The sequence below is a fragment of the Equus quagga genome, chromosome 6, assembly GCF_021613505.1.
Source record: "Equus quagga isolate Etosha38 chromosome 6, UCLA_HA_Equagga_1.0, whole genome shotgun sequence".
Lineage (NCBI taxonomy): Eukaryota > Metazoa > Chordata > Mammalia > Perissodactyla > Equidae > Equus > Equus quagga.
Genome location: NC_060272.1, coordinates 119,643,364 through 119,670,849, shown reverse-complemented (window position 1 = coordinate 119,670,849; position 27,486 = coordinate 119,643,364). Strand labels below are relative to the sequence as shown.

Sequence of the window (27,486 nt, the reverse complement as noted above, 5' to 3'; positions counted from 1 at the left end):
TCAAAGAATTTGCAATCATTTTATAAAACCACCACAGGGGTTGTCTCTGAGAAGGAGAACTGAAGGCCTGAGGCAGGAGGGAGACTCACATTTTGTTGAATATTTGTCTCCATGGATTATTCATTCAACTCAAAAAATAAAGAAATTCATTCATGTAGTGTAAACGCCTACATGTCCGATCCCCTTCCTGTATCACTATCATTGCTATAATCAATATTAGAAGCTACCATTATTAGGTACTGGGTGCTATGAACACAATACCATCGTACGAGGAGCAAAGTACCATCTGAATGTAGATCAGATCAAAAGAGCATCCCCTCCCAGTATTGTTGACCTGGGTTCTTGGGCCATTGCCCCAGTGGGTGAAAGAACTGATGAGAGAAGGAGAAATGGTTCTACCTTTTATTATGGTCCTACACACACATATTCATTCAACAAAAGTGTGTACCTACTGTGTATCAGACTCTACCGTAGGTATTTTCAATAAACTATATTGTGGAATCTTAGGGGGGAAAAATATATATATATTCTATTATGTTATATTATACATACATAAAATATTATTATATTATAGCCATAAGTAGAAAGAAACCCAGGTACAAAGAAGTTAACTAACTCATGCCAGGTCACTTCCTAGAGAAGGTGGAAATCTGAAAACATCATTTCTAAAAGCATTTGGAATAGAATACTGTGGTAACATCCAGTATAAATTAGCATGTCTTCAAGAGCCCCCCTGAAAAGGACAGAAAAAAAATCCTCTCCCATTAGCCTGACCTATAAATAATCCAGCCTGGTGGAGAGCCATGTCTTGTCAAGGACTGGCCAGGAAAGGACCCCTTCATGTAAGGACTCCCAACGTTAGAAGTTCCCTAGTAAGGAGGCATGTAAAGGTGTGACTCACTTAAAGCAGTATTTAGGTTTCTCTACTCAGGGTGCGATTGCAGAGCATCTGCTCTGTGCAAAGGCCTGGCTTCCTGGAAACCCACACCCAAATAGCTGGAATGTGTTCCGTTTTCTCTTGGCTCACATCACACTGACATTTCTAAGATGTGTGTGTTCACATGCACTTGCTCACTCGCTCTATTTCCGTTGCTCTGCTGTTTAGCCCAATGCTTTTGCTTGGCTTGGGAAGAAAATCAGGGAGACAGACAGACACGGTTTTCTAAGTCCCTTCAGCAGGCCTAGTGTGGTGTGGCCCAGAGTAGAGGGGGCTGATTGACTGATGAGAGGATGTCAGCCCACACTCCCTGAAGCAATCAGGAAAACGTGCAGGAATGGGAGGAAGATGCCAATAACTCAAGGCCCTGGGCACTCAGGGTTGGGTGGAACTCAGAGCAAGGGCTGGCAAAGTGCTCATCTTCTCTGTGATCTGAGCTGAAAGATGGAGGACGCTGTTAGAGAAGATCAAAGCTCTCAGCCAGCAACTCCTGGACAACAAACAGGACTGCACCATGGCAATAGTTACCTGGATCGCAAAAGCTGCCCTGACTGATGCTATAATACCGAGGGGTATAAAGCAAACAAATGCACCAGACGTGATGCTCTCCTCTGCGATACTGTTGACTGGCTATTCACTGTGCGGAGCACCTTGAGAGCCAGCCCCTGCAGCCGGGGCTAAAGTAGCCAACGGGACTTTCCCCCATTGCACCCCCAAGTGACACCCCCTGGATGGATTCTGTCTTTTTCTGAGTATAGTGTTGCTCTCCCAAGCAGAAATGATACTCTCAGGTGGAACATTTGGTTGTTTTTAGATTTCCTCAGCAAATATTTATTGAACACCTATTATATGCCAAGTGTCAAGCTTGTGTCCTGAAACAGATATAAAGACACAGAAATCACAATTCCTATCTGTCATGAGCTCTGAATGTAGTAGAGGAAACAAAGCATGCCCACACATAACTGCAGAGCAAGATGGCACAGCTGGATTAGTGAAAGGAGCCAGACTCGAACCCAAGCCTCCTGACTCCAGAGCATTCTCTTTAGACCACGTTCACTGCAGTGGTTTTTCCCACACAACTCAGGAGCTCTGCAACCTTGGGAAAGTCACTTCTCAACTCTGGACCTCATTTTTCCTCCTCTCTGAAATACAGGGTTGGAAGAGCGATAGACTCCTTGCCAGCCATGACACTCTGTGATTAAGGAAAGCATAAAGAGATAACCATCAATACGGTATTGCAAATTTAAGTTGGCCATACATCCCAGTTTGCCCAGGATAGGCCCAGTTTATTCTCAAAGCTTACTGGTTTGGAGGATGAATTATATGGTTGTCCTTTGCATATATGAAATGCCAAATGAAAGAAACCGTGTTGGTTGATACAAAAGCCAGTAAGTGGCTTCTTGATCGTGCTGAGCACAGAAGAATTTTATTAGGTTTGATCTTGTATTGGTTATCTTTTGCTGTGTAACACAACACCCCAAAACTTAGTGGCTTGAAACAACAAGCATTTTTTCAGCCCATAATTCTATGAATTGGCCATTTGGGCTGGGCTCAGCTGGACAGTTCTGCTGCTCACCTATATGGCTGGGGGCCTGTTGGCATGGGGGCATCTCAGCTGGAACAGCTTGTCTCTGCTCCACACGGTCTCTTATCCTTGAGCAGGCTAGCCTGAGCTTAGTCACACGAGGGCCAAGCTCCAAGAGCAGCAAGAATGGAAGCCACAAAGCCCTACAGGGATCTGGTTTGGAATCTTCCACCACATTCTATTGGTCGAAGCAAGTTAGAAGGCCAGCCCAGATTCAAAGGGTGGAGAAATAGACCTCACCCCTCAATGGGAGGAATTGCAGTGTTCTGGCCACTTTTGCAGTCTACCCCAGTCATGTACTATCACAAGGGCCTCTTGAAAAAATATCCAGGGAGAGGAGAGAGAGAGGAAAAATTATTAATTAATAGACAGTTGCTACTCCTTAGGGCCTGGTGGCAGCCCTGCCTCATCAGTAGTTTTTGAATTACCTGTGGAGATCAACCTCCCAAACCTTGACAATAATTACAAGAAAAACATGATTTTTAAAAAGGTATACATCTAGTTTCGGAGTAAATAGTACTCCCACTTGCTTTTATTTCCACCTCATTTATATGCAAATTATATGACAGTGTTTGTTGGATGATGCATACTTCCAGCTCAGATAATTAATGTGGGCTTCACTTTTATAGTTTTCTTAAATTAATGGCTTTGTTTTAAAAGTAAAAGAACTAAAATGTAAACCTTAATGAGGAACATGTCTTTGATGAAAATTGAAAATAATCAAGGAAATAAAGATCCAAAAAGTTATTTTCTCTCATGGCCTAGGATGAGTGTTCTTACAAAACAGGATTACATCTAATGAGATATCAGAATGTGCCCCATTAGAGCTAGGAAGGTCCCTGAGAACTCAGCAAGGTTTTTGCAATTTATGTCATGCACTGATTCCTTCACCAAGTATTTACTGTGTCTACTATGTACCAAGCACACTTCTAGCAAGGAGGAAGTGATTGCAACTCAGAGAGGTTTAGCGACTTGTCCAAGCACGCCCAGGTAGTAAGAGGCAAGCCCAAGACTCTAGGTTAGGTCTCCAAAGTCATTCACCTCCCTGAGTTTCAGTTTCCTCATCTCTTAAAAAAATCAAAATGACGGCAGGCCCAGTGGCGCAGCGGTTAAGTTCACATGTTCCCCTTCTCTGCAGCCCAGGGTTCACAGGTTCGGATCCCGGGTGCGGACATGGCACTGCTTGTCAAAAAGCCATGCTGTGGTAGGTGTCCCATATATAAAGTGGAGGAAGATGGGCTTGGATGTTAGCTCAGGGCCAGTCTTCCTCAGCAAAAAGAGGAGGATTGGCAGTAGTTAGCTCAGGGCTAATCTTCCTCAAAAACAAAAAAAAATAAAAATGAGAATTGTATTGTCTAATAACAACTCCCATTATTATCGGAACACCTAGGATGTGCCAGGCACTCTACTAGATACTTTATGTTCATGAAATCCTCAGAACAACTATATATTGTTATTCTCCCCATCTTACAGATGAAGAAACTGAGGCTTCAAGAGAGTAGATAATTTCTCACATCACACATTGGTCATTGGTGAGCAGGGATTTCAATACCGATCATGTTAATCCAGAGACAACCCTTTTCATCTTTAAATAGGATTGTTTGGGAGACCTTTATTAAATGTGTATGCCCCAGAGCCTTGCAAAGAGTGGGCGCTCAGTGAGTATTTTTTGGATTTAAATCAGTAAGGATATGGCCAATTTGTGCAACCAGCTAACGTCCAGCAACATTTTTCAAGCCCAGAAAATATCACTCTGATGTACTAAAAGCTTCTAATGAGAACATTAGCTGTCAATTATACAAGTAAACCGTTACATTGGGAACAAAATGGCCGGCACGTGGACCCAATTTGTTTTTTGCTAATTAGTATGAGGCTCATCCCAGCAGATGTTGGGATGTGCCACCATTGCTAACCATAAAACAACATGTCAGACCTTGGCTTCAAGGGCTATTTCCTTCCTTCCAATGAGACTGGTAACTAAATAACTGTACAGATGCTGCTGGATAGTGATGTCTGGAATGAGACCATAGAGTCCAAATAAGGGGAACAGTCCAGAAAAAATGAAAGAAGAAGGAATTACCTGGGCTGTGAGATCGGAAATGGTGAGGTAGTTTGAGAGTTGGGGAACACTTAACCAAACTGCTGACAGATGAAGAGTTGATGCTTCCAAAGCAGAAACAACATGGGAGGTTGGGTGAGGCAGATGGCCATACATGCTAGTCTATATTTCCCTGATGTTCTTTACATTTTTTGACATTCAGAGCACAGGCTAATATGATGATGATGATGATCATTGTGTCTATAGCTGGGTATATTTTGAGCATTATTGGCCCTGTTTTTCTTTAGGAAACAGTCATTATATCCTAGATATTAGGAACACATGCTGCATAGTTAGGCAGACCTAGATGTGAATTTCATCTCTAGTTCAACATCTCTGTCCTCTGGGTACAGAGTAGGTGCCCAGTCTTTACCTACCCTTAGTTTATGATGAAGACCTGAAAATTCACAAGAAGAAATTATTTTTAACCTTTTCTCTCATTGAGTCCCTAATACACCATTAGGTACATTTAGATGTCCACTAATTTCTAATTGATTGAGACTCAATTAAGATTCTAATTGATTAATTTCTCTTGATTACGACTCATGAGCCTCAAATTTTGAATTAGAATGGTCTTTACTAATGTGTTGATTGGAACTTAGTTCCTTTAAATCCTTCGTCTAATTCCTTACTTTCTACCTTTTGACTGGGAGTGTTCTGTGGTTCAGGGATGATATTTTTCAGATGAGAAATATGTTCAAATGACTTGATTCTGACTTGTGACGTTATATCAATGAATGGACCTACAAAGGTACAAAACATAAAATAATAATTACATACTTAGTAAATGAGCTAACCTGGAAAGTGAGCAATCCATGAAATGAGGACTCTCCCAGGATATCCAGCATATGTGCCATTCCATAAAGTAGGGAGACAGCACTCCATTCCCCTCACAGGATGCTCAGAATCAGTCTAACAGACTGGTTGCTGCTCAATCACGTGTGGCCCCATACGACAAGAGGTGCCCTTCCGTTCCCTGTGACAGAGCATGGCCATAGGAGATGAAACCCTCATCTCTTTTAGGATCCTGAAGCAGTAACTTGTGACCAGAGGAAAAGAATGGGGATTCCACTCAGCAAAATGCCTTGCCTGGGAAAACTTGATTCTCAGCACTGGCCATTCCACGGCTCAGGGAATCTGGTCTCCAGAATCCAGCTGAACTTCTAGCTTTAAAGGAATTTGCTTTCAGAAGTGAATGTCTCAATCTCCACTTTGAAAAATTGATTACTTTTTTTTTCCATAACCCACTAAAGTGCTCAGGTCCCCAGAAGGGGTCTGAGTCTTTGGCCAAAATATTTTCCATCTAAGAAAGGGAAGGGGTGGGAGGAAGCATTTGAAAGTAAGATTATGGCTGCTCACTACAGCCTGCTGCCTCCCCCAGTTTAATCAAGCCCAGTGGTCTTCCACTGCTAACCCCAGTTAACAAATGGCCCCAAAAAAGCAGCAATCATTAAAAGAAAATGGTTATTGTGAAATTTAACAGAACTATGAGAATGATAATGAAAACATATATTGAAAACTTGAAATTAGCAAAGAGACCATAAGCCTGGTTGGGAGCGATAGAGACTGTGTTCATCATTATAGATATTCAAAAGATTACTGTGTACAAGTTTATCTTTTCCTTTTAATGAAGCTCTCAAAAGCCACGGCGAGAAGTGTTCTAGGTGACTGCCCAAGGTCAGCCCTTCAGACAATTGAGATAGTTTTCCTCCAAATCAACTCCAGGATTCATTTCTCTGGACGAAATTGGATGGCATTATCAAAGCAAAACATGAGATTGTTTCTCAAAGTGGAAAGCTTAGAAATAAAAAGTGTTTGGCAATAATAGGTGAGAGGCTCTCTGAGAACATTCTGCTATCTGAGCATGTTTTAAAGGATCCCGATTTTGCAAAAAAGGCATCAGCAGAACACCACTACAGTCCAGTGCAAGCCTTCATTTCCCCGAAGTGGGGTCAGGTAAGAAGCACTGTATTTTGAGCATCTAATTCTGACTGATATTCAAAGGAAACTTTAAAAGTGCTCACACTGTAAGCCTGCAGTTGCGCAAAATCCAGCGCTAGAGGCAGAATTGGACATAGTATAGTTAAGGGTGGAGAACAAGAGAGAAAACATTTCCAGGAGCATCTACACTGCCACCCCAGTGGAGAGCAGTGAGATGGGGCATCTCTGCCTGCGTTACTCCAATTAACGTGGAGTTCATGGACTGGCCATCATCAGGGATCTATAGAAACCATGGCGATGGCTTCTTCTATGCGGCTTTTCCTGATAACTCATGGGACTGTAAGGTGAACCAATCTATTTTTGAAACTATTGGTCCTTCCTGTTTCTTGTTAAATGTAATTAATACCACAGGTTTTCTGGCATATGGAGTATTAGGATACATGGGTTGAAGCAACAGAAACTGATTCTGATGAACTTGAGCAGAAGGAAGAAAAGAGAGCAAGAGAGGGAGGGAGGCTATGGAGTGCTTACGGGTTTGAAGGCTGAGAAACCAGGCCTTCAAAAGGGCAGGGGCAGAGGGCATCTGAACAGCCAGCAGCAGGACCAGACAGTTCTCTTCAAGTGACTTACATCTCAGGAACTACCTTTACGATGATTTGACTCCCAACCACTTTCATGTTCCCAAGAGAAAATCTTCCTGTCCCAGCTTGACCAGGGGCGGGTAAGGCCTTTTGATTGCTAATCCTACCACGGTCACAGGCAGCGTGGGAGGAGTAGCCACACTGGTGGCTTCAGCTTTGGGCTATCAGGTCCACCTCCTTTGATATCACTGACACTCTGGCCTCTTCCTGGTTCTCTTTCAGTCATCAAGGAAGTTTTTTCCCATCACATTCTTCGGCTCCATCACCTGGATTGCAGTATTCTCTTACTTGATGGTCTGGTGGGCACACCAGGTAAGATCTTGAAAGTGACACCATCTGCCTGGTTTTTCTCATGGTTGCCAAGCAGCTAATCAATGCGTTTGCTTTCTGAGACTATCACAACAGTATTGCGGCTGACAAGACAAGTTACATATACCAGCACTAACGGAATTTACTCCACTTAACTTTCCCTTGTCTCCTGGCCTTTCCTTGTAGCATGGAATCAGGTGGGCATAGCCCCGAACAGCCCTGTGGAGGAAGGCAAGCACTGCTTCTTGCCCTCTACAGCCAGAAACCAGGCCAACCCGGGCCTGGGAGGAATGTCAAGGTTCTGCCTGCCTCCATGGCGTTTACTTTCTCTTGGGCAGCCACTCACCTCATGTTCTCACCAGCCTTTCAAATGGGACTTAGGAAAACACCTGGAGACAAAATGGTCTCTTCCTTGAGCACCAGTTTATAAAAATGATGATATATTTCACTTGTACCACATTTAACTTAATACCGATCATAATGCCCATCACAAGAATAAACTCTCAGGAATTGTTTGTTGTAACACATGAATGAAAGAATGAGGTGCAAAGATTTTATGTTCTCAAAGAGAATAGTGGTAACCGTTATTGGTTGAATGTGTACCACGTGCCAGGCAATTCACATCCCTTTGTGCTTATAATCTTGACAATAATCCTGCACATAGGAACAAACCCAATGAGGGAGGGACTGTTGCTGTCCACAGTTTACAGATAAAGGAGCTAAGCTCAGAGCTAATAAGAAAATTGCCCATTATACCTCAATTAAAAAAAAAGAAAGAAAAAAGAAAATTGTCTAAGATCATCTAAGTAATAAACAGCAGAGCTGAGATTCTAACCCAGAACTCTGGAACTCCAAAATTCATGCTTTTAATCTCTATTATAAACTACATAAATTCCAAACTGCCCACTCATATCCTTTGTTTAATATAATCTTAAAATTACTACACTTCTTAACATAAATAAAATATAGTGATTTTAAATAAGGAAATACATGCCAAAAACTTATGTGAGTAGATGTCTCAAAAAGTGTTGCTGGAATAATTAGATTTCTGTATGCCAAAATAAATGAACTTAGACCTTTACCTCACAGCGTACTCAAAAATTAACTCAAAGTGGATCATAGTTCTAAGTGGAAGAGCTAAAACTATCAAATGTCTAGAAGAAAACATAAAAAATCTACATGACCATGGATTAGGCAAAGAGTTCTATGATATAACAGCAAAGCATGATCCATAAAAGAAAAAAATTGATTAATTAGACTTCATCAAAATTAAAACTTTTGCTCTTCAAAACACCATTAAAAAAATGAAAAGATAAACCACAGACTGAGAGAAAATATTTGCAAATCATCTATATCTGATAGAGTGCTTGTATCCAGGGTATATAAAAAGTTCTTAAAGCTCTATAAGAGAAGGTAAGCATCTACAAGCATCTTATTGTTTAAGATGGACAACAGATTTGAATAGATGTTTCACCAAAGAAAACATGCAAATGGCTAATAAGCACAAGAAAAGATGTTCAACATCATTATTCATCAGATAAGTTCAAATCAAAACCGCAATGAGATACCACTTCACACTCACTAGGATGGATATAAAAAGACAGACAACAAGTACATAATTGTGTATTTTTAGTTGTGGGTTCTTCTAGTTGTGGCATGTGGGACGCCACCTCAACATGGCTTGATGAGCGGTGCCATGTCCACACCCAGGATCCTAACCGTTGAAACCCTGGGCCGCCAAAGCAGAGCACGCAAACTTAACCACTTGGCCACGAGGCAGGTCCCTCATGTTTATTTTTAAACAATTTTATTGAGATATAATTCACCCATTTAAAGTATTAATTCAATGGCTTTTAGTGTATTTACAGAGTTGTGCAACCATCACTGTAATTTAAATTGAACTTTTTCATCATCCTAAGAAGAAACTCCATCCCCATTAGCAGTCACTCCCCATTTCTCTCCAAACTCCCCAATCCTAAGGAACCATTACTTATGTTCTGTCTCTATAGATTTGCCTATTTTTCACATTTCATGTCAGTACCTCATTTCTTTTTATTGTGGAATAATATTTCATTGTGTGGATATACCACATTTTGTTTATCTACTCATCAGTTGATGGACATTTGAGTTGTTTCTACTTTTTGGCAATTATGAATAGCGCTGTGTGAGCATTTGTGTATAAATTTTTTCGTAGATGTTTTAATTTCTCTTGAGTATATAGGTAGTGGAATCACTGGATCATGTGATAACTCTATGCTTAACATTTTGTGGATCTGCCAAACTGTTGCGAGAAAAAGAAAAACTAAAATCTTTAAAAATAATAATAAATAAATAAAAATAAACATGAGATACCACTTCACATCCATGAGGACGGCTATAATGAAAACACACACGTGTTGATGAGGATGTGGAGAAACAGGACTGATTATGTTTATCAGAACTCGCAGAACTATACACTTTTAAAAGATGAATTTTACTTAATGTAAAATTATACTTTACTATATGTAAATTACACCTTAATTTAAAAAAAGAAAGAATATATGGCATCACTAAAAAAATCCACTGGAAATGCCAGCTAATATAACCAGCATTATTCATACAAGTTACTTCATATCATTCCTATTATAGTTATTTTACTGACGTTTGACTTCAGATTTCTCTTCCTGGATATTTCCAAAAATTGTTGACCCCTTGAAGAAGTTCTGTTTGCCTCAAAGTCACTATTTTCCACATGCATTGAGACACATTTGCCACCAGCACCTGACAGAAATCATTGTAGAAGGCGGGCTGCTTCTCAGCCTCCAGATTTCCGGGCTAAAAGGACTGTTTGCCATTTATAACACATAAAGACTTTTCCTAATAATTATTTTTATTCTTTCTAGTACTGATACAGAAAAAAAGGTGGCAGGTTTTTTTCACTTGCTGGGATATTTTGTTTTCTAGATGGTTCTCTTTAGCCATCCTAGAAAACATCGTACTACAGTCTTCCATCTTTTTCTTTCCTTTTTATTGATTATCTTAATTCCACAATCTTGTTTCCTTTTCATTCCCTTGCGGAAAATACAAACACAATGCCGGGAATAATAATAATTACAAAAAGGCCCAGAAATATAAAGTGCAGAAAGAGAAGCCTTAGTTTCCAATAATGGATGAGAAATCTCTCTTTCTTCTCTCCTATAGAAATGGTTTTCTCTCAAAACATCCAGACAGCTGATCAAAATAGCAGACTCTGTTCTAAGAAGCCCAGCTCTAGTTCTGTTATTTGTACTTTTGAACAATAAAAGCTGTAAAGATTACAGGTGCACCATTTAGTGCTCTACTATCTTGTTGTGCACAGTTTTCCCAATAATAAATGCTATTTGATACAATTATTTAGCTATTTTTGGCCAAAAATAAACACCTTCACATAAAATGCTTTATGCATATTTCCCTTAGTTTTTGTTATTTTTTTATTGTTTTTGTATCATGAATCTTTATCTTAGTAAATTTCTTGGGTGATGAAAACCTATGATTAAAATCTATCCTGCATCTAATATGAGAACTTAATTCTAAGAGTCGGATACAAGTTGTGTCTCATTTCGCCAATACGGCATTTTTGCAATTCCTCCTTAGACCAAAGCAAGGAACTGCATCGTGGCATAGCAGCCGCAGCACTGGAGCTGGATCCTGAGTGGCCCCATCATTTACATCTTTTAGAAAACAAGGGAATTCCCCCTAAAAGACTGCTGACGTCCTTTCTAGCTCTAAACTGCTCTGATGCTCCTCAATTTGGTCAGAGCACTGTCCCAGCCATGCACCCATCATCTTGCCTCTGACTCACCAAAAGTCACCCTCAGTGAAATGCACTCAAAATGAGCTTATGAGACTAGTTCTCATTCAGTGCAAGTGTTTCTAGAGCCACACACGTTCATCAGCGGTTTGATGTACAATGAAAATTCTTCATTATTCCCGTGATTTCCCACATTGTGGACTGACCCTACTAAACCAGCTTCTGTCCCCGCTGCCAGAGCCCTGAGGGTGGCACTCTGATAGGTTGGAGAGGGAAAGGATTAATGTCTGAGTTATCAGAGCTGATGGTTAGTGAACATTTATTTTATGCCTGACACTGTGCTATTTGCTTTATATGCATCGTCACACATCATCATCGCAACAACTCTGAGGGTGGATATTATTATCCCCGTTCTACAGATGAGAAAAACCAAGACTCAGGGAAGTTGGCTACCATGCTGTAGAAGTGGCAGGCTAGGATTTGCACCAGGGCTCTCTGTATCCCAAGCCAACACTCTTAACCACACCGCAATCCTGCCCCTCTTCAATTTCTGCATTTTTCTGTCTATATGTCATTCAAACTCCAAATATAAATGGTTTTCGAAATAGTCAATGCTTTAGAACTCCCCCTAAGAATTAAATTATTGAGAATGTATTACATAGATTGGACCTTATTGAGGGTGACAGTCATTTAGTTAGCATCTTCACAGTCTTTGAAAATGTTTCACTCCAAATCTAACCAAAAAAATAAGTCATCAAGGATGTTATTTCATCAAGGAGAATCAGCAAAAACATGCTAGTAAAATCACCTAACTATGCAGATTGATTGATTGATTCAGCAAATAGTATCGAGAGCCTATGATATCCCAGGCTGTGTTCTCTATACTAGGGAGACCATAGTCATCAAGACGATGATCCTGCTCACATGCATCTTACTTTGTGATGAGCAGCAGTGAATGCACGTCCCACAAGGACGGAGTAAACTAGCTCAGCTTGCCAGGCTCTAGAGCAGCCATGACCATCAAAATAAAAATAGCTCCCAGCTATGCTTTTAAGCTAGTGGGAACCAAGCTTTTACTTATAAATCAAAAAAAAGGGGATTTAGAAATGAGTTTTTCTATTCCCTAAAAACCTTTATTCTGACATGCTACTTTGACCCTTTAAATTTTTTCAAAAAATGATGATGTCACCAGGTAGGCTGTTAGAAACCAAATTGAAAGCGTTATCTTAAAGGTTTTCAGAATTGCAGTTCACCAACTCCAGAAAATACGTAAAGCTTTTTAAAATCCCAAGGAGACAAAAAAGTTGCCCAAGAGAATGCAGGAGCTTCCATCTGAGACTAGACCAACTGTCCAAAATATAATTCATCAGTCTTAAAAGGCAAAGACCCAAAGAAAATATAATAACTGCCCCCCATCACTTTTCAATAATGATGTACTATTTTTGAGGGGCTTTTCCACAAATTATAATTTAGTCCTCACAACCACCTTATAAAGTAGGTATTATCATTCTCACGTTAAGGATAAGAAAGCGAGGATTGAAGACATTGTACAATCAGTTCAGTTAGCAATAGGTCAAGTACTTAATAAATGGCAGAGCCAGACCTTGGACCTCTGATTCCCTCACTGTTGCTTCCTCATGGCTGCCTTGCTGACTCACAGTCCCGTAGTACTAAACCAAAACACCCAAAAACAAGTTTTCTGTGGAATTGGGAGAGTCTTAAAAGTGTTTCAGTGGGTTGCAGACACTAGGAGATGTCAAGAAAAAATGGGGACACTGGGTGTCAGTCCTTAACCTTTGACTGTTAATTCAAGGGGAAATCTGCCACAGGATTTGGTACCATTGTCAGGCACTGGCCCCTGGAGCCAATGACCAGTTGGCTTTTATAACTCTCATCTTCTGCTTCCCTTGTTCAGTCTTAGTAAACACCAAACAGAGACTGCACTCAAGCCCTCTGTAGCACGTTATTTTTTAATTATCTGTTTAATCCTCATGTGAGCATTCCTGATCTCTTGAGTCTGAGTATCATCAAAGTATGAACTCCTCGATGGCAATGGTTGTGGTTTATCCCTCTTTATCATGTCAGCCTCAGCACAGCACACATAGTAACTCATTAAAGAGAGCTACGTTGAAACATTTGTGGTTTTGCGACTTCAAACACTCACATGTTTATCCCTGTCATCACTTTTAGGTTGGTGAGACAATTGGCATCAGTGAAGAGATCATGGGTCTGACCATCTTGGCTGCTGGGACCTCCATCCCTGATCTTATCACCAGTGTCATAGTGGCCCGGAAGGGGCTCGGGGACATGGCCGTGTCCAGCTCTGTTGGAAGCAACATTTTTGACATCACCGTAGGGTGAGTAGAGATAGTTCTACAAAGGGGCACACCAACTCATTACTGTCTATGTCTTCTTAGACACTGTGAAGACAAGACCAGGGTCTCTGAGCCCAAAGCTAACCCATACCAATAGAAAATAAAGACTTGGAGTACTATTCAGTTTCACCAGCCCCATTTTTCATTTTCAGAGAACTTAATGAAGTGAGTTATGCCTAGACAGGCAAAAACACATACCTGCATCCAGAGGGGACGTTGTAAGAAGTACTTTAAGAGAATTTCACTTATATAATGGCATTGGCTACAAGTTTTGATTATTCAATGTTCAGGTGTGATGGAGATGCTCCAGTAGCTTCACTATATTTTTTCCATATTCTAATTCTACTTAAAGTCCCCATTAGCCTCCAGTGAGATTTGGATTGTAAAACAGACAGCGACAAACATAGGTCCAGTGAAAATATCTCATCTCTTTCCTTGGAAAATGCTGGCAGATTTGGCATTATCATTTGTTTATCTGTGCTGGTGAAGACAGTCTAGGTTTTGGAAAGTCGGAAGATAGGATCTGTTCTTACGGTTGTGCAAACTGCTGTTCTCAATATGAATAATCTCTAAAGTGGATCAGGTTGAGGAGGGATGCTGTTATCGCTACCATTTAACTTGTCAAAAGTAAAAGTAGTCTGATCAATAACCCTGACTGGCAGCCCCCCGAGACAGAAAGACGTGGGATGTTACCATGCTCCCAGAAGAACTGGGCTCTTGACACTTGAATTTGGAAACTCACTAAAATGGATCTACTTTCTCATGTTCATGAGAAATCTTGAATATTGTTCTCTCTTATACCTTTTTGTTACCTATATTTTTTTCATTCAGTGTCTACCATGTACATACATTCTTATCCATTTAAACTACGCAACAATCCCATGAGATATGTGTTCTGAAGGGCACAGAGTTCACAAAACTAGTAAATGAGATGCTGCGATTTGAACAGTCTATGCTGTCAACAGCAGCACGACCTCTGCATAAAACCCTGCTCTGAGCTTCCACTGTCTGAACCACCTTTGAATCCCAAGGTGCCCTCTCCCACCATATTTCCCTCCTTGGCAGACCTCTCTCACTCACAGCCCTCCCTGCTTGTCTGTCTTATTCTTCCAAAGTCAACTCAAATCCTACCTCCTCTGATTCCCTGGGTCCTGACCTGGGGGCTCGTGCTCCTGTGTACTCTCTGCACATTCGACTCCTGTCATGGTCACGTCCATCAGTCTGCCCGCTAGACTGTGAACTCCCCAAGAGCAAGAACTCCCCGAGGCCTAATACATTGCCTAATGCATGGTAGTGACTTTACAAATGCTTGTAGAATGAATAAATGAATGAATGAATGACTTAAAAAGTGTATATTTTCAAGGAAATTTGTCCCTAGAATAATCAGTCTTTCTCAGTTCCACTGCCTACACATTTAAAGTAGTTTTCTTGGTCAATCTCTTGTAAAAAGGAAAACAAAATGTTCTGTAGTATAAAGAGAGAAAATCCACAAATTGGGGAAAATTACAAGTGTTCTGTGAGATATAGTTGTCATGTTTTTGAAAACTAAACATTCTAGGGAATTGCAAGATGGTTTTTGATCGTTGTTTTTTAAAATTGTCTATAGAGCAACAACTTAAGTGAAAGTTTAAAGAAAAATCACCCCAATCCCACTACCCAAAACCAGCTTTTAACTTCTGTGTGTTCTTTTCCAAATATTTCACAAACTTTTCTTAGTGAATGTTTAGTTTTGTCCTCGTGGAGGGCTTTTATTTTTTCATTTTATAGCCATTTATGCTTGTCACAGAGTAGGTATCTATTAGTAAATTAGTCAATCAGCCATTTTTCTAAGTTTCTTCATAGCTCTCATAATTAACATTTTATGGCTTCAAAATATTCCATCTTGTTGGGGCTGCCCCCGTGGCCGAGTGGTTTAGTTCGCGCGCTCCGCTGCAGGCGGCCCAGTGTTTTGTTGGTTCGAATCCTGGGCGTGGATATGGCACTGCTCATCAGACCACGCTGAGGCAGCGTCCCACATGCCACAACTAGAAGGACCCACAACAAAGAATATACAGCTATGTACCGGGGGGCTTTTGGGGAGAAAAAGGGAAAAAATTAAAAAAATAATTAAAAAGAAAAATATTCCATCTTGTTGCTTTTCAATTTAACCATTATCCTTTAGTCAGAACTTTTATTTTTTCTGATTTTCTGCTATTATGGGTGTTTCAATGAACACCTTTATATAGAAAAACCTCCTCTTTTAATTATGTTTATTAAGATAAATTCCTTCAAGAAATAATAAGGAATTAAAGATTATGAGCATTTCAATGGCTATTGATATATATTTTTCCAAAAGATCTTTCCCAAGGTTTATGCCAATTTACAAAGTCATTGGCAATATATTGAGTGTACAAGTTTCTTCATAGTCTTCCCGGCATTCATTTTTGCTTGTAAGATTAATACGTATGGTAAAGGATTTAGAAAACACATATAAGCATAAATAAAAATCACTGATAATCCACCACCCTTCTTTAATTCATATATATTTTGCATTATTGAAATTATACTGCTATTTTTATGTGTATCCTTCCTTTTAAACATACAATTATATCGAGTATTTGCTTGTATCATTATAAGCATATGATTTTTAATAGCTACATAACATGACATCGACTTAAAATAAGTGAATATTTAACTACTTGTGTATTGTTACAGATTAAGGTATCCCCAGTTTTTCGCTATTCAAAATAACACTGAGGTGATCATTTTTTTAATAAAGTTATATCTGCATTTCAAATTATTCCTTCTGCTTGATTCCTCACAATAGAATCGATAGGTCAAAAGGTATGAAAAGTGTCATTTTTCCCCCAAAGGGTACTTACCTATTTGTAGTGCTGTCGACCACAACTTTACCAGAATTGGGTGTATGTGTGTGTGTGTGTGTGTGTGTGTGTGTGTGTGTGTCTAGCTTAATAAGAGCACAGTGGTTTGGGGTCTTTTTCTTCCTAAGAGATGGGAAGTGTGGAAGAAGAGTTCCCCAGGCCACGTCTCCAGCGGAGGTTTCCATTTGTTATCATCACCACTCTGCGGCACTGCCCTCCCCTTTTCTGACTTCCCATCTCTGATCGCAGGATGCCAGGGCTGCCCCCTCCTGCCCAGAGCTGGAATTGCACCTTGCTCCCTAAGCTGCCCTTGTGGACCACGCCCCCCTCTCCTCCCGACATGTCCCCTGAAGTAAGCACCTCCAAGCCAGACTCTAGTGGGCAAAGCACCCGTACTCATCGCCAGGAGGCAGTCACATCAATCACTTCAGCTTGGCCCATGTTAACGTAAGCTCACAGATGGAAGCCTGCATGTGCCAGCACCTGGGAATTCAAAGATGCATAACGTGCGGGCTCTGTCTTCACCCGCACTCTCTCCAGCAGAACAGACAGATGCATAAACTCATTGCCCCTTTCATATCATTATTTCTCTCAAGCTATTTGCTTTTCTTTTAGAGAACTCTGTGTTTCAAAAGGGCGCCACTTCTTCCATATCCCTGACGCTAGGCAAAAACTGAGCCTCCTTAGCCATTTGCTCTACAGCAGGCTCAGCTGGCTGGGTGTCTGGGTCCGTGTTTCCCTAGCCAGCATTCCATCACAAGGCTCACTGGGCACTTAGAGACGCACACACCACGGAGTCATGCGTTTTTTGGCATGTTCATCTCCCACAGGGTCCTAACCCATTCTCGTGGTACACCTGGCAGTTAGCTTTTGTGATGTCTTTCAGAGTTGCCAGTCTAGCTAGAAAATACAAGATGTTATCAGGTTTTAAAAGTCAAATGCAAAGGGAGAGAACAGGTATCATACTACATAGTAAAGTTTTTTAAAATTACATCACAAATGTTAGATACTGTCTTCCTCAAATCTTTCAGAAAGGTCATTTTTTAGTCAAAAGGTAAACTCAGCTTTTCCAAAATAACCTTCGGAAAGCTACAGTGTATCGTGGCCCCCACCAACATCATTTATTCTCACTTGCTTTCAGATTGTTAACTGAGTCACTACTATTCTCCATCTCCATTTTAAAATTATTTTTGCCATTTTCACAGCTGATTTATATACCTTTTCTCCATTTGTCTTCTCTCACCCTAAACAAATCCTCCAATTCACCTCTTTACAACTGAGAGCAACATTTTAATCTCAACTAGGAAGAAAACAAAAAATTAGTTCAAATCAAATTCAGGAAACACCTCGCAGTCACATCTTTGGTCTTAACTCAATCGTAGAACAAATTCTCTCTGCTCTCCGTAATTCGGTCAGGAAATAGATACGGAGTTTTAGAGCTCGCCTGATTTCCTTATGGGGTTGCCTGGGCCAGCTGTGCCCGCGTCACAGTGAACCTAACAGGGCGCCCTTTTCAGATGATAGATTTCAAGCATGTCAACCTACTGTTTCATTGTACGCCTTCTTCCACTCGTCTGACTGCCCGGTCACCCCCCGCTCCTCTCCCTCACAGGCTCCCGCTGCCCTGGCTGCTGTACACCATCATTCACAGATTCCAACCAGTGGCCGTCAGCAGCAATGGCCTCTTCTGCGCCATCGTCCTCCTCTTCATCATGCTGCTCTTCGTCATCCTCTCCATCGCCCTCTGCAAATGGCGGATGAACAAAGTGCTGGGTTTCATCATGTTCGGCCTCTACTTCGTGTTCCTGGTGGTCAGCGTCCTCCTAGAAGACAAAATTCTTGTATGCCCTGTCTCCATCTAGCCGGAAAAGCCATATCTTGAACCAACAGCATGGATGGTCCCTCCCCACTCTGGGTTCTAGGCTCCTTGACCTCTCTAGAAGAGGCAGCTGGCACACAGCCCTGAGCATTTCGAGTGTCCCTCCTTGGCGGATTTGAGGAGGATGGATTCACACTGAGCCCAGTCGTTTCACAGGCTGCTTCCACCCTTGCCCATTGAAACAGCCTCATGCAAGAGACCAAGAGAACACTGGGGCTTCTTTCCATTCACCACTGACAGGTACTCCTCGCTGGTCGGAGGTACATTCGTTGTAATGATGCAAACAATAACGGAGGGTCTATATATACATATAAAATATACATACTATAAATAGATGCACATGAACACACCCCCGCCTGTTCCTGTATCATACCTCTCCTCCCATACGTATAGAGTAATACATACCTGTATACAAACACAGAGAAAGAAAAATTATATATATATAAAATCATATATATATAAAAATACAAATGCATCTTTTCAGGGATAGTTCTAGTCTATTTATAATATCTATTTGAAGAGGGGCATCAACCTTCAGTCTGAGCTTTCCCTCTTAAGTGCAAGAGGTGAACTAATAGAATCATTGCTGCGAACTTCAGCCTGCCTTGGACTTACTGGGATCCTGCCTGGTAAGATGGATGCTGTAGGGAAATAGGGTGCAGGAAGGAGGACTTGGTGGAGAGGGGATGTAGCAGCCCTGAGTTGAGCCCTCCAAAATATTCCCACAAGCCAAGCAGGGAAGACTGTCTGCCTGCCCCCGCTGGGGTGCACTGACCCAAACCCACAGGGATACTTGGGACAGACAGAACTAAAACCCAGACTGAGTGGATACTGGTTTGGGGGCACGAGGACGTGACCAGGGTTGGGTTTGGGGAAATTTTTTTTTTATGTATTGCCCTAGCATGCAAGTACAAAATATGACTGCAAACCAAATTAGCACTCTTCTAGGACAGCAAGACTATATAAGCTGAACCTATATTGTTCCAATGCATGTCCCATTATCATCAAGAGAAGAGGGGCAAGTTTAGCTGTGATTGTCACTTAGACGTATTTTGATGCTAAGGCCTCATGTATAATCAAAATGCCTGCCAGGAGAGCCTGCATATGTAATAAGAAATACCATCAGGCAGAGGCCCCCAGCGGGACTTGCCACCTGACAGGAATGTAAGGGCAGAATTCTTTAAAGCATCTTCCAGTGTGGTCATAAAGGGCTTCAGTGGCTGTAGAAATCATTACTCCTCCAATAGAACTAAACTGGCTCTGATCAATACTGCTTGGGTTGAGGCAGCTTAGAGATGTTTGGAAAGGCATTTGCAGGCTCAGCGCACCCAGGAAGGTTTCTGGGTCCTCTGTCTAGCGGTGCCAGGACCAGGATTTGGTTAAAGCCCGTGTGGCATCCATGTCTCTCCTGCCCTCAGGACCCCCTCTGGCCTCCTTCTAGCACACTGAAGACCACACTCGGTTTTACACTGACTTCAAGCCAGTCACTCCAAGTTTTTGATTTCCTGATTCTGCTCAGCATTCATAGGATAGTTTCATTTCATTTATTCAGTTTCCCCAAGTTCTGTCTGACACCTTATATGATATCTCAGGTCTATGTCAATAGAAAATCAAACCAGCAGAACAAAAAAAAGAAAAAACAGGCAAAATTGATGAAAACATATGTAGTTTTTCATTTGCTCAAGTCATGCTTTCCTTAGAATCAGTTAAAAGCAAATAGAGGATGGCCCATTATTCGTGCCCATCCTACAGCTAAGTTGGTACACAGCACACATGGGGAGCTATATCAGCTGTGTTCTTGTCTCCAGTCCATTGTGTCACAGATGCCTGCAATGATTTTGTTGAGAGCATGTACCTCCTAACACCAGGAGACAGGATGCAGGATTCATGACTGAATAAAGAGGCAGGGAGACCTGACAGCCCAGATCAAGCTCAGTATTCCTTCCAACCTCAGCTCACCCCCCACAGCATGGCAGTAAGAGGCAGTGCCCATCCTTGCTCTTCACCCACAAGCAAAAAGCATGTCTACATGGAGGACCCCTGGGAAAACAAGAAATCAAGATGGCTGCCACCCAGAGGCTAGCTTTCAGGTCTCTCCAACTTTGCAAAGTCAGGTTTTCAGTTGCGCGAGAGAAACCTCCGTCTCATTCATCAAGAGCAGGATTTTGTATAGAGGCAAGAATGTGTGCTATTTCCTTAGAGTGAAAGAGAATGACTAAGTGAACTCTTTGTTAAAAACTCTGGTCTTTTCCCTGAAGGGGAGCAAAGTTGGTTATTGTGTGAGTATATATTATTGACTGGTTTCTTGTTTGAATGGGTGACTTTGACTCAACTGCAGATAGATTCTGTAAAACCAGAAAGGATGAGGGAGGTCAGTGCAGCCCTGTTCTTGTTCCAGCACCTCCTGATGCCCCCCTGCCTCCTCACTCCCTCCCCCTCCTTCCCGGCTCTTAGTGAAGACTCCTCCTAGCAGCCACGGAGCATTTCATTTGCCCGGGAGCTCTGCTTCATGGGCAGTGTTGTAGTCATAAATGAACAGTTGCATTTGGGAAGACAATATTTCCGAGCCCAGGTCCCTGCTCAGTGATAAGCACTGAGCATGATGTACAAGAGCATTCCCTGGCTGGCTGGTCCACAGGCACCTTCTCCCTGCCACTGCTTGCCCTTGCACTCCCCTCGTCATGTGTCTATGAGGTTATGTGTTGGGCTAGGGCAAAGCCAGAGAGAAGTGTATAGAAGGCAACAATGGATCTTTAAAAGCATTCAAATCATTAACATAATTATAAGGAAGAACTTTCTACATCATGGTTTCTTGAGTAGGTCATCTCTAATGCCTTTCCTGAATGCCTGCATACACATGTATAAACACATATCTTTATACCAGATCCGCACATGCACACACAATGTCACTTACATCGTTACCCTCTGACCAGGTCACATTCAGGATTCAAAAGCAGGGAACATCAAGTTCACCCTAGTAAAGGAAGAGGAAAGTCATGTGCACCAACAACCAAAGGGGACATTCCTTCCTGAACTCATAGAGAAGGTGGTTTTGTTCTGTGCACATATCCATACCACCATACACATATGCACCCACCCCACATAGGCACCCACCCCGAGAATATGGATTTTCAGCCTTATGGAAATGACCAGCCGCATCCCTAATGTTGATGCAGAGGCAAAGAATACACGACCAAAAAGTACAGAAAAAAATGTAGACTGCAGATACTCTCTCTGCTTCCCTGGAGCAGGATGTAAAGTAATATCGCAAATTCAAGAGCCAGCGTCTTACTGCTCAATCTAAACTAAGCGAGCTGTACCCAAATGGTTCCGTTCACCCACACCAAACCAAGCAGGTCTTGCTTGCTGTTGCCTCCCCTGTCGCCGTAGGCAGCCTCAGGACAGGAGAGCAACTTGGCTCAAGCCAAGAATGCCCAAATAGAACCTTCTAAATTGCATCGGGGAGCACCCACACTAAGTCCGGCTGCCCTCTGGACCTGACTAGTTCCTAGAGAACTGGAGCTGGAGATGTGGTGGTGTTTCTGTAGCTTCCCAGGAGCTGATCTGAGCCAGGCAGCGACAGATCGGGAAAGCGCAGTACATGTGCACGGACTAAGGGGTAGGCTGGTTTGTCAATTTGGCAGATGCAGCAGAATATCCTACAGCCTTGCCCAGAAGATTATAAAAAGAGGCAGGGACTGTTTCATATTCAGGGGAAATGCTTTATAAGGCTTCGAACAGGTGTCACCTGACAGAAGCCATTAAACTTTCTAGGGAAAACATGAATCAGGTGGTTTGGAGCCCTTACAGCCAAACACAGCTGCCTGGTGCATGAGAGATTCGATACTAATGTACATCCATCCCCAGGCAGGGAGAGAGTTGGCAAACTCCCCACCATTTCTCACAGCGCTTAAACTCCTCTGTAACAGGGAGATGGGAGATGAGCTGTAAGGGGAAGCCCTCCTCCCAGGCCACCCTAACAGAAAGCTGACCAAGGAAATGACCACAGATAGAGCTGCTGGCCAGATAGACAGGTGGAGAGGATGGGACTTCTGTTAAATGCTCTGCTGAAATTACTGGGTTGGAATATCTGATGTGAGCCTGATGACCCATCTGAATGCAAGCATTTCGGAAAATTTCAATATGTTTTCTTCTCTACATCTACCAATACACACACCGCTCTCCCGCTCCTCAAGAACATGAGGATGCCATGCTTCCTTGCACCTGGGCAGATTGCTACTCTAGTAATTAAGCGGCCATCTTGTAAGTGGCAGCTCTGTTCCAGAAGAAATAAAGGAACTGTCCTCAGGGTGATTTCTGGAAAAATCAGCTGTCTCCGGAAAGCTGGTTATAGAAGCTAATGTTCGTTCCTGCTAAGCCACAGCTAACATAATCCCCTGGCTGAATATTTTTAAAAGACACATCCTTGCGTGCTATACATCTGTCAGCAATATTGTCTTCAATTAGTAGGTAAGGGCTTGTGATTAAGAGAGAGTTGGTGAAAGAAGTAAAGAACAAGGAAAGAGAAGACAGGAGAAGTTAATTCACTTTTACTAGAATTCCCAAGAAAGCAAGTGTCACATTGATATATTCCCTATGTCGTTTAAAATAATTACAGATTTCAGGCTTTTTTTTTAACCAATTACAAGAGTCTGCATTGAGTCCCAGAGAAAAATATTTTCCCTTCTCAAGAAAGCCTTTGCTTAGGAAAGAAAGGTAACGTGCCCCTCTCCACTGTGTATGTAAGTTTAGCTCCTTGCCTCTGTATCTTTGGGTTTCTTTTTTAATCTCACAGCTTCATATTCTTTAAAATATATAGAAAACAAGAAAAGCAATAAAGGGCACACTCACGACTAAACTCCATTACTTATCATTACATCATCACTATTTTTTTCACTTCACTGCGAGCTTTGGAACCACACAGGCTGTGGCATGTCATCACCAGGCATCTGTAGAAATCCCACGTGCACTCCTGTTTGCTATAGAAGTACCACGTGCTTTCCATCCGGACCCCCCACACACCCCGTGTGCACGCTGCCACTGTACATGCCTTCCTCTCACACGGGGGGTCAGCCTTGCTCAGAACCATGTGGATTCCATAGTGTTCTTTAATCTGACTGGGGACAGTTTTGTTTAAAAAGAGCAAGAGAGAGCTACAAAGGACAAACAAATCCACAAGTCAGCCAGTTTTTAGAGAAAAATAATGACGCTGTAATTGTGACTGGCTAGACGACTATGTTCAAATTGGTGGACAAACACTGGGAGACTGAAGGGAACAGTAAGCCAAGGTACTTTCACTAAATGATTGATTGACAGACTGGAAAACCTTAAAGAATTTTTTAAAAACAGATAAATACCTAAGTCTGAAAGAGTGCCATGTTGCCAAAGGTTTAATTCTGTTAAGAGAGTGTGTCTAACCTATCCCCGTCATCAGAAGGACAATCGTTTTGTAGGAGAGGGGTCCTGGCACAGATGTTCCTGGTGCCCCAGTTCCATCAACTGTTAACATTAACAACCATCAGTGTGAGAAAAGTCTCCCTCCAGCTCAACCCAAACCCCTCAAGTTGATGACTTAACCCATTTTTTTCTTTTTGGCAGAAGAGACCTGCATCCGGGCCGTCCTCACTATTTAGCCCTGACATCCCCACTATGTGACCCTTTATCTATTTTCATCAAAAGTATCTTTAGATTTTTATTTCTGAGTCTTTTTCTCTAACCCTCTCAACAATTTCTACAGTTCTTCCCTACTAAGCTTTTTAAAATGCTTTATGTTGCTCTTAATTTATGCAACTTCATGACTAATCATGACACAAGTATAAGGGCTGAATTATAGCCTCAAACCTAAGGCTTTGCTCCATTTTTATGCACCTCTCTGTTGCCCTTAGCTTTTAGGAAGTCACACTTCATTGCTAATTCACATTAATCTTGTGTGCCCTATGACTTCTGTATCTTTCTTCCAAGACATCTGGATGAAGCCAGCACATCACTCAGCTTGCCCCAATGCATTTGAATAGGTGTCTTACCTGCTATGAGCCACTCTTCTCTTGGCCTTATTCAGTCTCAGTCTGCTCCTTTCTAACCCCACTTCCATTGTTCAAGGCCAGTTGGACCAGTCCATTCTCCTCTTCAAGGTTCTCACCACCACCAAGCTCCCTGGTTTACTTGCACTTGGCTGGCAAGTCTAATGAACATTTTCTCCATGTCAAATGCTAGACCCCTGCCCCCAACAATTTATGTTTTGTGTAATTGACTACTTCTTCGGGGAAAATCCTTCCTAATTGCTACTAAAATGTCAACAGAATTCACAACCGCAAGAGAGGAGATTCACAGAAATACCTTAAGAGCACCAGTAGGTTGACACAATAAGCTCTAGCAGGCATTTATCCTCTGGTGTAAAGGATGAACACTGGGTGCGACATTATCATGAGGCCCTGGTGAGGTCAAGCTCGTGAGCTTCGTTTTTAAGATCATAATCCCACACTCATGAAGAACTCAGAATTGGGGAGACACACTGGAGATCATTCAGAAACTCTGCACCTGCACTTACCTGCACTGAGTTACCAAAAGGAATTTATATTTTTGCTTTAAATAGGAAATAGGGGAAATGGTTGGACCTCCTCTTATCGCCCAGTATTGCAGTGTATTTACTTCTTGTGTGGTAGGCTCGATAGGAATTGTAAGGGTGTTGTTTGGTGTCCTGGCCCGGGAAGGTGGGCCACAGTTCACCAAGATGATGGGAATTTGCTCCTCATTCTCACATGTTGGGTTGCATATTCCTTTATAATGGATCCGTAAGTAATTAAGGCCTTGGAACTGAGAGTTTTCTAAAACACTCAACTAACCAAAAGAGAATACTAATTTTTTAAATCATGTTACCAAAAAAAAGAACGAATGAATGAATGAAGTCTGAATCCCTGAATAAAATAATTTTAAGGATGAAATTGCATGCATGAATTAAGGGTAGATAATTCCTTGCCATTTAATTAAACGAAGCTCCAATTCTTCTCATCAGAATAAAACTGAAGGACAATGGATACCTTTTGGGTTTTTTAATTTTTTAATATTGCACTTTATAGTACTTCATAAGAGACAGTTGTCTTAATTAAAGCCATAAAATACCAATAATACATATATTCAGGGCTTCTGAATATAGTCAATCAATAAGCAGTCCATGAGTCATTCCTGTTTTGTATTGTTTGTTGTAAATTGGAGTTTATCTGTTCCATTTTTTATTGCATACAATTACTGTTCTTGACAATCCTAATCTACTGATAAATTTTAGATGTGTACTTTAATAAAACTCAGAAAATCAGAGAAATTATTCATTTCATAAAAGCATTCTTCATTTTCAAAATAGCTTGTTACACAGTTCCTTTAAATAGCAAGTTCTGATACTATCTTGAAAGTATTTCTTTTTGTAAATTATAGATTTACTATTTTCCAGGAATCCATTCGGATGTAAAGCAAGGTTCACCCATACGGAGAGTGAATGAATAATTAGTAAATATATGCCTGGGAAATTTAAGGTTGGTTTGAGTTTTCATATAAATATAGGATGGGTCTAAGAAGTTCCCTTATAAAAATGGCAAATAGAGATACACAGTTTATCAACAATTTTTTATGCCTAAATCATAAACCTTCCGTGGGAGGACATAGAGCAGACTTCATAATGCATTTGGGGTTTTTTTTCCCCCTTTCTGCTAAAATACACAGGTTCGACTACTTATACACATATATACACAGATGTCCCCACAATTAAAAACTTTAATGTTTCACTTCATCATAACTTTTTATATACTTTGCATGAAAGCTAAAAGAATGACTAAAAGGCACTTAATAGCCTAGAAATATCCACCATAACTGGGTACCTAAATTATCGATGTAAAATAAACGTGTTTACTAAATTGAACGACCCCATCAGTTTCATCCTTACACAGCCATGTGCGCTAAAGAGCGCCTGGATCCAGTGCCCGCGATGTTCCTGGGGGACTGTTGTGTCATCTGAAGAGTTTCTCCAAAGGGCAGAGACTCTCCATCCAGAAGGAGCCTCTGTTGGTATATTGCTCTGTTGAACCCTACACACAAAGTCCATATTTTTCTGCCCAGCGTCTAGCTGGGTGTTTCTTCTGCTTGAGTTTGAGAAAACTCCAGAAGCAACAGCTTCCATCTTCAAGCAATTTGCAGTCTCAAAGAGCCATCAGAAAGGAGCAGAGCAGAAGCTGCCTTCGTAGTTCAGTGAGGCTACTGTCAGCACTAAAGGAAAGATAAATTACACTTCTGTTCTTTGCATATTATCAGAACAGAGAAAATGCTGGCAACATTGACCCCAACATAGACATTTGCCCTAGAACACATAAACTGTTTTTTGGACAGGTTACATTAAGAATATCAGAATGCCATTTTTCTAAAGGATCTTCTTAGGGACTGATGTCGTCTCGAGCTTCCTTTGTTGGCCTCCATTTTAAAGAAGCATTGTAACCCCTAACTTTACCCCTACAAGAATCCAGTTGATGCACTTCCAAAATGTTTTTGTCATTTTGTATGTGTTTTGTTTATTATGAGCAATTTTCACTGGATGACGAGATTTATGGAGATTTCGCGTCAGTTGATTCTCTGTGAATATGTCTGTACATAGACTGAAAGCTATATTTATTTGTACATAGGCTGTTTGGAACAATGCGTTTCTGTCACATGGACTTCACTCTGATCAAGGGCGTTTCTTCACTCTGTTCATGTTACACTTCCCACACCTTTGTGCTTCTACTGGTAATCAACTCATAGAATATCACTTTATGTAACTAAGTCTCCTCAGTGTGGAAAATAATAGTAATAAAATTACTGACTCAAAAAAAGCATTGTTTTATCTTTGGAATAATCGTTACCTTCAGCTAATCAGGACCCTCTGGATGTCAGGAAATTGACACACAGTCATGGAAGTTTCGCTGGAAGGATTCAAAGGAAGAAAAGGACGAGCGGGAGTTACTATGAATTATAATTACCGCTCACTGGGTGCTTACTCACATCATTTGGGCTTCTGAATGTCTGAGGGAACCTTGTGCACTGGAAGGACCACTCTAACAATCGGATTTTA

At 41.4% G+C, this 27,486-nt stretch overlaps 1 protein-coding gene across 3 annotated transcripts in view; it reads left to right on the top strand.

Moving 5' to 3' along the window:
• The window catches only part of SLC24A2 (solute carrier family 24 member 2), a 245,396-nt gene extending 218,197 nt beyond the window's left edge, over positions 1 to 27,199 (top strand). For all 3 annotated transcript variants that reach the window (XM_046663745.1, XM_046663746.1, XM_046663744.1), the window contains 3 exons: positions 7,425 to 7,514; positions 13,471 to 13,637; positions 18,129 to 27,199. In XM_046663745.1, the coding sequence (XP_046519701.1) occupies positions 7,425 to 7,514; positions 13,471 to 13,637; positions 18,129 to 18,378 (507 nt within the window). In that variant the 3' untranslated portion in view covers positions 18,379 to 27,199. The remainder of the gene's footprint in view (positions 1 to 7,424; positions 7,515 to 13,470; positions 13,638 to 18,128) is intronic.
• Positions 27,200 to 27,486: the final 287 nt, after the last annotated feature.